This window comes from Siphateles boraxobius, unplaced genomic scaffold (genome assembly GCF_051911475.1).
Source record: "Siphateles boraxobius isolate OS27281-9 unplaced genomic scaffold, OSU_SipBor_1 35, whole genome shotgun sequence".
Classification (NCBI taxonomy): Eukaryota; Metazoa; Chordata; class Actinopteri; order Cypriniformes; family Leuciscidae; genus Siphateles; species Siphateles boraxobius.
Window position 1 is genome coordinate 8,028,075 of NW_027508975.1, and position 10,604 is coordinate 8,038,678.

Consider the following 10,604-nt stretch of genomic DNA (forward strand, 5'->3'; position numbering starts at 1 on the left):
TAATTAACCAACTTGATCGTGATTCATCAATAACGTACGGCCCTGCTGTGAGTGCCAGCCGGGTGGCACAACATCACACACATTGATGATCTGTCTGTGATCAGGCTTCAGTCTCAACAAAGTCCTGAGGTACCGTCCAGCTAAACTGTCAATCGAGCGGCTGTCAAATAAAGCTTTCTGATCATCGAGATCCATCACAGAGCCTCGTTTTGTTGATCTTTAGGACTATGTGGCACAATCGACAGAGATTTTGGCCATGAATAAAATATGCCGTGAGGCTCGGAGGGTGACAGAGAGAGTGATCCTCTTACGAATTTGCGTGGAAGCGGAGTATGAAGGTTGTCAAACCTGATCCGCGCTGGCAAGGCCAGTGTTTGCCTGTGGTTTATACCTGAAAAGAGAGAGAGACTTATCTGCTGGCATCACATTAGATTGATTTCGAGTTGGCAGTGCCAACCTGGCAGCATCTCCAAGGTTCAGAGAGAAAAGGGTCACCCGATCTGTCACCAAGAGCACCTCTCTCTTTAACTACAGGGCTCAGTGGGGACCGTGAATGACAAACACGGACTGAAAAACACGGACCTGAGGAGTTTCAGCCCACCTGCAAAATGCCATTCATTCAGAGCATATCAACAGATTGTGCCAAATACTATGTGCATCGTTCACAAAGGCTACGCGAGTCTATTTTTACTAATCTCAAAGATAGATGGTGATATAAACATAAACTTTAAAAACGATTAGACAAGCAAACAAAAGCAGAGTTATGCAACAGACCACACAAGTAGGCGTACCAGACGTGCATGAGGGCTGCGGTGGTAATAAACTTCTTTGAATTCATCCATCCAGACTTCTGCCGCCCGCACACTGTTGGCCAAGGCCTTGTTTCTTGAATATGGCGCTTTCTTTGGAAACACGTGACCCACGTGAGAGCAAGGATGGATTTCAAGAGTCCCTCCACACTGCCAGATCTGAAAAACACCACCAAGACAGGAAATAGATTAGCCATCCGTAATAATCCATAGGCAGCATTTTAGGCATCATAGGCATATATGGCTATTAAATTAGGCTGCCTCCTAAGACCAAAAATGATTCTATCTTTTCTTGTACAGACCCTTTTATACTGTGTGCGAAAAAAATATTGTGTGAGATGTTATAAAGACAACAAATTGTTTTACATAATTGGCTTTTGAAAGCCAAGGCAAATTGTTCTTAAAATATTATCTGGAAAATATTTATTTTGTTTAAAATTTCCAGCATTTTTTATTTTGAATTCAATTAAAATAATCACTTAAATAATAAGCTCCAACATAGATTTTACAGAGAAGGGTCTGTTTGCATCAAACCTTGCCCCTGCAAGTTTCGTCTACTACAAGTTATGCCTCCGATCTTGGAAAGAAAAAAGCGCTTTATGTTTGTTTTATGTATGAAATGTTTGTAAGGCTAACTTGCATTGCTTTTGAATCGAATTGCTTTTTTTTTTAAACTACCCCCAACGCCAAACCTAATGCTAACTGTACCCCAATAAGATTAAAATGTACTATAAAGAAGTATACTATTTTATAGTTAAATTTCCATCAGTTCATTAGCTGTTACAACAAGAAATTCTTATTATTGCTATTAATATACTTGTTAAAAATAAATTAATTTTTATAATGAAGTTTTTAAAATATGTTTTGTATATGTGTGTGTGTTTGTGCGAGTATATTCCCTATCTGCTATCTAATATTAAACATTTCTTACCCTTGAAACCTATTTAAACTTCATATGAAATGTATGACAAAATGTGTGTATTATATATTACAAACAAAACAAAGCAACTTGAATTATTCTGTTATAACTCTCCCACCATCAAGCTTCAAAATGAACCCTATGTCACATGACCATAAATAAATGCTAAAATTACTTCTTTGAAGTGACAATCGCATTCACCCATCGCTAATGGACTTGCGTAAATTCAGTTGTTCAGTATTCAGTTGTTCACTTTCGTTTGGAACGCCTCTGCAAATGGCGTTCCCTTCCCGGAGTGCTCTTCAAGAGTGCAAAAACGCTGTTTGGAATTCGCCCTCTGATAAGATCCCCTAATTGGCTGTTTCGCTGTAGAGGTGTAACTTGTAGTAGGGGTGCAATTTGTAGGGGTATTAGTTTGTAGTACTGCAGTTCCTGCCAGAATCTGGTTAAAACACACCCCAAGGCGTTCAAGGCACCTCAAAACTCAAATGAACCATTACTGACTATGTAACAGTGTTGGAATCCTTCAGGGCATGAGCTGAGTAATCAGAGGAATTATGAGTAAGTAAATGCTACATAAACTGTGAAGGTCGCTTTAGTCATCACACTTGCTGGCAGTTACTTAATAAAGGCGCTGAGCGACCTTCTAACCTCGTGTGACTCATCACACAGTTTTCAAATTCGGATTGTCACCATCTGCCCAAAGGCTTTTCCCCCTCAGGAAGCCAAAACCTGGAGAGAATCTAGAGGAAAATGTTACAGAAAAAGCAACAAAATGCACTTACTCTGAATGAGAACTCCAGGTTCTCTCCACCCCACACCTCCATTCCTGTGTCATATGTACCCAGGTAAAGGAAGTACTTTTTACTGACTGCAAATAAACCCCCAGCCATCGTCGGAGACCTAGATCAAAGCAACAAACAGAATTATTTCTGTGTCTACTTGTAAACTTACATTAACTTCCAGGAAAAGCATAAAGGTAGGGTTTAATGTTGTTTGATATTTAATTAGTAGAGAGCACATTCAATTCACCTAAACCAGGGGTAGGCAAGTTCGGTCCTAGAGAGCCACTGTCCGGCAGAGTTTGGCTCCAACACTGAAAAAAACCTTATAGTTGTAATCCTGAAGACATTGATTAGCTTGTTCAGGTGTGATTGATTAGGGTTGGAACTAAATTCCACAGGATAGTGGCTCTCTAGGACCGAACTTGCTTACCGCTGACCTAAACAGTTCTGGTGCCTGAAATATGGCCATAAAAATGTATTAAATCTTAAAATCTGCAGATATTGAAAATGGACTGCTCTACTGAGCGTGTTTGAACCCTGGTGAATCAGGCAAAGCATAATAAAGCTCAAAACCCAATGACATACCAACCAAACCTTAGACATATCAACGCCATGTTGCATTGTTTTTCAATTGGAACAGGACCAAAAATTTAACACGTTCCCTTTGGTATTACAAATTGTTTTCTGCTTGGGTGCAACCATGAAGCACAGACCTGATAACATCAGTGGCAGAACTTCTGCGTTTCTGCTCATGTTCTGGGATAGTGTGCCACGTGAACACCAATCGCCAATCAAATCCCCCGATCTGAGGTTCTCCAGGGTTTCCCAGGAACTGGAAGGTGTTCCAATCAATGACATCAATTACTGGACACACCACAGCCGAAGGCTCGTCCTTAATTCTACAAGATTTAAAGATAAAAAAGGAGATAAATATTAGTTCTCATAAAACAAACTGTTATGTGACATCTAGCAAAAAAAAAAAAACATGCACATTTTGTTATACAAATGCAATGTAAACAAATGAACTGTGCCGAAAGCATTTTGCCATAATATTTGCTAAAGAGCAAATGTATACACACATTTTGAAAATACTGCATGTTTTGGGTTTGTAAATAGGGGGTTATCTGTCTCACCTCTGGAGTAAAGGCTCCAACCAGCCTTCATGGCACTCACAGTGGCAATCGAGGAAGGTCAGTACATCTCCTGTGGCAATGGAAGCTCCCAGGAGCCGCGCTCGCACCAAACCCTCTCTCTTCCTTGCTCGGATCAGACGCACCTTTTTGATATTGGCGATGTATTTTTCTAGAGGCTCCTTCAAATGATCTGTGGATCAAAGTCATGAGAAGTGCTCAGTAACAGCTGCAGTCCTAAAGGAAACAAGAACTTAGGACAGAAATATGCTAATTGGCTTTTGCATTAAGGAACAACTTGCTGTTTCACCACAGGGTGGAGCTGAGATGATGTTGTTGCTGTGGTATTTCATTGCTAAGAATGAGTTTTCAAATCTTTGATTTATTTTGAACTTAAATAACAGCTATTATACACTTATTTATGTACACTATTATATTAACATCCTGCGCCATTTTATACAGGACTTTTTTATGTTAAATTTATTAAACATGAATATTAGCCTAGGAGACAGTATAAGTTGGGTAAGCCATCGTTTCTATTTTTATTAATTTATCTAAGTGCATTTTTTTGTTATTAATATAATTATTCTTTTTGTTTATTTATACATTTGCATATTTTATGTTTGCATTTACATATGTATATATTTTTTTTTTCGTTTTCTATTAACTTTAAAAAAAATGTCTATCTGATTTACTCATGTCAAAAGATAATATTTTGTCCAATGCAGTGTTATTTAAGTTTTATTAATGTTTTGAACTAGCTCTTATTTATTTATTTTTTCTTTTAATGTTAATTTTAGTTTAACTTTTAGTATTTTCACTATGTGCTTTTGTCATTTTATTTTATTTTTTTAATTAAATATCGCCATTTAGGCTTTATTTATTCTTATTTCAGTTTTAGTTTTATTTATTTCCAGATAATAATCCTAGAGCTTCAACTTCAACTTATTTATTTTTATTGCCAAGGCAACATTTCTAATTTTCTTTGAATATTTATATTTTATTTTATTTCAGCTTTATTTCAATTATTAAAAATGTTTAATAGCTTTAGTTTTAGTTAACAATAATAACCCTGGTCCACTGTCATCAACAGTTCCCTTTTATGGAAAGTAAAAAAAACGACTTAGAAAAACATCTGTTAAGTTCACCATTCTTCAGTTAGAAATTAGCAAACAGATTTCACTAAAGAAACAAATTATCAGAATATTTTTACATTTTCTTGAAGAAAATGTGACAGGTGTTTGCACATGTAAAACTTTATGATAGCAATGTTATCTATGGCAGTTATTTTAGCTGTTTGCTCGGTTGCTACAAGGATATTGTTCTAGGAGGTTCCCACTTCCTTCCTGTCTCAAATAGAAAATGTTCCAAGTTCATGCTAATATGATTAACTTTTAATACATATGATCTTTTGACAATCATGTGCTCAAAGATTGCATGAGAAGTTTCCGTTCAGACTGATACCTCGGTCACTGTAGTCATCTACCAGTATGACTTCAGTCAGCAACAGGTCAGGCGAGGTCTCCAGGACACTGTGCACTGTCCGCAGTAGTGTGGACCAGGCTTCATTGTAGAAGGCTATCACTACTGACGTCGTGGGCAGCCTCAGGTAGTCATATTTCAGGTTTCTACATCTGAATAGACAGATCGTATTAGTTAATGTCTTGCTCGCTGCTGTACATCGCCAGATTGCATTCATGTTTACAGAAGCATTATAATAAACAAATATGCACTGTAACTGCAGGATATTTTTATCTTAATGCCCAAGGGGATATTTGCTATTGCTAATTAGGCACATTAGGCACGACAGCACATCACAAAACATGGCACAATATCAAAAATATAATTATAAAGTCACCGAGTGCTGCACAGTTACAGGCACAAAAATATAACATTGCATATAAGAGATAGAAATAAAAACATTAATTAGAAAGTAAAAATACATAAATAAAATAACCACCACAGATGCATCTGTTCAAGGCTAATGGTCATTATAAAATATTGAAGGCTTCATTTAAAAAATATGATGCAAACAATAAACACAACACATTAAAAACACGACCAAAAAGAGTAAATAAAATAACAGTTTGATAAAATTAGTTACATTAATTTTTTACCTATTAAGGAAAAAACAATTGCAGAATGTTCCTCTAGGTCTGTGGTTCTCAACCAGGGGGCCGGAGCTCACTAGTGGGCAGTAAATCTAAAGATTATTTGAATTTGATATTTTTAATAAAATGCTTTAAAAAAAAAGTGTGCAACGTTAAACTGACTTTTTTGTTGTTAATGGGTTTCATTACAACAGACGTGCCAGAGTTACATATTAACTTAGGATATAACTAATAGTTATAAATTAACTTTGAATAGAGTCTTGAAAAAAGGCAGGCCTTGGAGTCAACAAGTTTGAGAACCACTGCTCTAACTGGCTATAATAATGCACACCATTTGGATTTGGGAAACTATTTTTTTATTCATTTTGTAATCAGGGGTCCACAAATGGGTAGCCTACTTGTTCCGAAAAAGAAAAAAGGATGACGGCTGTGGATATTATTTATTATTTTATAATTTCAATCTTTTTTTTTCTTTTTTTTAGTAAAATCCAAATAAAAATAACATCCCCTTTGGATTTTGGATATATTTTTATTATTATTCTGCTTAATTCATACGAGAATAAGGCCAACTGCAAACTGCACCTCTAGATATGACGCTGCCACATTGCACGTTTTTCTCCTCCTCTGGTACTTTGTAGACGTTCTCTATCTGTAATCGCACATTAAACACTAGGGCAAAGACAGGGACTGTTCACAAAAACATTTACAACTTCCCTGTTTTGTATTTAAACAATGCGGATTTAAACAATAAACTACAATCTGTATCCTCTTCTACATTCTGATGCTATTCAAATAAATCAATTTAATACATGTATACCAGTTAATGATCTGTTGAGGCTGAATATCAGAACAAACTTCAAACATACAGCATGGAGACTTACAGTGGGTTCCATCTTTCAGGCAGTCTGCGGTGTAGTGATATTTTATCGCTCACATAAGTGTTTATCTGATGCTTTTTGATGCTTTCCTCCTCCTCTCGCTTCTCTTTTTCAGTCAAGTCTAGTTTAACAGCTCTACCCATCTCTCCCAAAGCATTTACATCTAAAGGAGGCTTCTCGTAAACCGGTTTCTTCAGTAAATCGTCGTCCACATTTTCGCGCTGCTCGACTGGCACTTCTCTTCGACTCGCCAGGCCGACATCACTCTGCGTGTTCCTATGTAACACTAAATATCCCACTACAAAAGCCCCGAGAACGTAAAGAATTAACTTGGACCGACTCCGCCTGCCACATATTGCCATACTGTGTCCTTCTAGTCCGTCCTGTTTCCCTAAAACTGTTTGTCACCCAAAGTTCAATCTCATGAAAAGTTCGAAAAATATTCGCCCATGTTAGAGGATATCGTTTTCAAAGTGCCATATTTCATTTTAAAGGCGACAACAGTGAAGAAGAAACTATCTAAGCAAAGAGAAAGTTTCATCTGTGACAAACCAACTTCTTGAAGTGTGTGTGTGTGTGTGTGTGTGTGTGTGTGAACGACATATCATGAACATGAAGGGCGAGCAGAGCCGGTTGCAGGGGGAGGAGTTGAAAACAGGAGTTGTTAAATGGAAGCCCATTTCTGCCACATATTTAAAAAATCGTGATTTTGTAAATCATAATGAGATGCAAACTCGAAATTATGACTTGTAACGTCATATTCTTAACATGCAAAGTGGAAATTACGACAATGAGAACTCAAAATTAAGACAAAACAAGTTCAATTATAGCAGGAAGTTATCATTTCGAATTTGTCATTTCAAATTACTAGGCTATGTCATAATTCTGACCTTTAACATCATAATGTCTACATTTTTATTCTTACATGACCGGAGTATGTCATACATGAGTATGTCATAATTATTGCCTTTTATGTCATAATTAAAGAAACCATGACATCTAAATGGGCCATTCTAATTTTTATAAATTAGAATTTTGCATTAGGCCTACTTATTATAATGATTTATCTGTGCACATCATTTTTTTAATTCATTAAACTTCTAATATTCCTCTAAATTAAGAAGTTAGGGAATTGGTCAATTGGGGAAGTTTTTTTTATTAAAGATTACAAGAGCAATTGTACAAATCATTTATAGTTTAATAAATAGGCTACTGCAATATTCGCTAAAAATAAGAATTTCGATTTTGATTTCATGGTGACATTAATTTGAGATATTTAGATTTAGTATAAATATAACTTTAAAATAAGTGTCAATTTGTTTCTGACTCTTTACAGAAAGAACAAAGAAAACCCTTCCTTGAACTTGAAGACATTGAAGGGAAAATATTGATTTATAATTTTTTCTAACTGAGTTTCTTTGTTTGGAATTACATATTTATTGATAAAGATACATTTCTTTGAAGAAAAAAAAACAGGGGTAATCATGCTTCCACTTAAATTAGGAATAGGGAAAATTTTTCTTTGGTTAGGATCTTTTTAATGTTATAATTTTTTGTATCCCTGATGTCAATGCCCCCATAGTAGGACTTGGAAGAAACCCAATTACAGTAAGTAAAGTAGTTTTGGGGAAATACAATGAACAGTTTTGAAAAATTCTTTTTTAGATAGATTTATGCCAACATTACTGGTTTTGAGCCACAGCCATACAGTGGCACACACATCCCACAGGTCTGAGCACTGCAAGGGGGATTTGCGTGATCACATTAGCAGGCTTGTTTGTCAGATAAGGCCAGCAGAACTGGAAGAGGCAAAGAAAGAAATCCAGGTCAAATCACAGAGAGTCTTAGAGGTCACACACTGTGACAGAGCGCTAATCCAAATCCAGTTAGTGCACGTCCGCTATAAACACTGTTATGCCAAGATATGCACACTAGAGTGCACACATTCATCATTACTTAATACATGGAAAGATTTATGATTTAAATAATAATAACTCATTTGCATTTCACAGCCTAACCCTTTGAGTTGTTTACTTTGACAGTTTCGAAGAACACGCTTTCTTTTCATTAAGCCAATGTTTCTTCGGGAGTTTGGCGATATTTTAGTTGCATACTGTAGATGCACTGTCATGCGATTCAGTCATACGTAAATATTTATTTGTGCATTCCTGTTGACATAATGTTTCCCCACAGTTTCTGCCATATTATGCATTGTTGTTTTTTCATGTTTTTGCATTAATTAAATACATATAATCATCTGCATATCGCTAGTGTCGGAACAGCGTTCATTGGACATTAAATGAGTCAAATGTTCATACAACAGTTTTTATGAAATGAAGTATATTGATGTTTTTAGAGTCTCTAGAACATAATTTGGGCCTGAAAGGATTAATATCATGATACAATTATAAAGTTTCTACAGTGACCTGATAGAAATTCTTATCTAACTAATAGCAAATTACCATAGTCATAGTCTTAAAAATGATTCACTATCAACAAAACCAGTGGTTTTAAGTAAGATTGTAGTTGTTGATAAAATGTAGAGCAATGCAGAATTCTAATAATTTGATGTTTTTAAGTTTTCCTGCTAGTCTATTTGGCTCCTCTTCTTGTTGGCATGAAATGATAATGATGTGTTAGTAATAATAAATGACTTATTAAAAGGTTAAAAAAAACTAAAAATCCGAGTTCTTGTACAGCTCTTTTTTTATACAAAAAAATAAAAAATAAACACATTTTTAATAAGTATAATGCAGATTTAAATTAAAATTTAGGAAGGAAAACATGACACTATATTTGTATACAGTAACAGAATTGCTAGAAATATTGGTAGGGCTTAGTCTAATATACACACCCATAGAAATATTGTAATATTTTCCTCCCCCTACCATGACTCCATTCACTTCGTACAACAAATATTTTAGAATAAAATATGTAAGATGATCCATGTAGCAAGCAAAATATGTTTACCCAAATGAATGTTTAATTATTGATTAGGCCATCAGAGAGGTGAGATGGTAATCTGAGTGCCACACTTTTTTGATTGAACACTCTTATTGTGTTGTAATAATCTATGGTACACTGCACACAATGTTGCACAGTCATTTACCACGTATGAACAGAACACAGAGCTGTGTAGAATAGCTTTTCTGACATTTCCAATCACCCATCAATGTAAAATATAGGCTGATATATTCATAACACCTAATACAATCCAGCACACTATGCGTGTTTTTAAGAGTTTTGCACGTATTATCAGGGTTGTGTAATCAACTGTCCTTTTAAAGTCAGCATGAAACGGAAGCTGCAATAGTCTTTTCTTCCCTATTGTAATGTGAATCCGAGTGAAGCGGCTTCTCAACCCAAAAAAAAAAAAGAAGAAGTAGGTAGGACAGGACTTGATTTGCTATTGGTCGATCTCATGTGAGTGACAGGTTGTCCCGCCCTCGCATCAGTAAACAAATCATCAGAGAAGAGATGTCGCTGCAAAAGCGAGGGATTACAAGAGCACATAATGGATAAATCACTTATTATAAATACTGCAATATTCCATTTAAAAAAAGAATTGTCGGTTTATATAGCAAATAGCAAACTACAGCCCAAATCTAAATAAAGAAAAATCTAATTGTTTACCCTACCACTGCATGACCTTAAGGGAAATGTGATGTGTAAGATGGCAATTAACAAAGGACTCATTGCTGCGATATTCTCAGAGGTCCAACAAGATGACAGCTTCTGTTTAAGAGTATTAATCATGCACCAACTACCCACAATCCAAGTCATAGGGGAAAATACAGCCTAATTTATGCGTGCTGTAGATATAACATGATGATGACAATGTTCAGTGACCTCCAGCTTAATTTATGTAATTGCGTGGCACACCTGGAGATTGTGCCATTAAACATTTCAGCACAATCAGAACCTCCTTTGTGGTTTCCTCATTATCTGGTTTGTATAAGAGACTCAGGTCAC

General features: G+C 35.8%; 1 protein-coding gene across 2 annotated transcripts in view; it reads right to left on the reverse strand.

Annotated features, from left to right (window-relative positions):
- Positions 1-7,230, reverse strand: part of galnt12 (UDP-N-acetyl-alpha-D-galactosamine:polypeptide N-acetylgalactosaminyltransferase 12) — a 30,711-nt gene extending 23,481 nt beyond the window's left edge. The window contains exons 1-6 of one of the 2 annotated variants that reach the window (XR_013190435.1): positions 6,636-7,224; positions 5,108-5,277; positions 3,647-3,836; positions 3,227-3,412; positions 2,514-2,631; positions 792-968 (exon numbers count right to left, since the gene is read on the reverse strand). Coding sequence is in view for 1 of the 2 variants with exons in the window: in XM_077196183.1 (XP_077052298.1) it covers positions 792-968; positions 2,514-2,631; positions 3,227-3,412; positions 3,647-3,836; positions 5,108-5,277; positions 6,636-6,994 (1,200 nt within the window). In the remaining variant the exon portion in view is untranslated. Of the gene's footprint in view, positions 1-791; positions 969-2,513; positions 2,632-3,226; positions 3,413-3,646; positions 3,837-5,107; positions 5,278-6,635 lie in introns of both variants that reach the window. The other variant, XM_077196183.1, reaches the window with a different exon arrangement.
- Between the last annotated feature and the right edge of the window lie 3,374 nt (positions 7,231-10,604).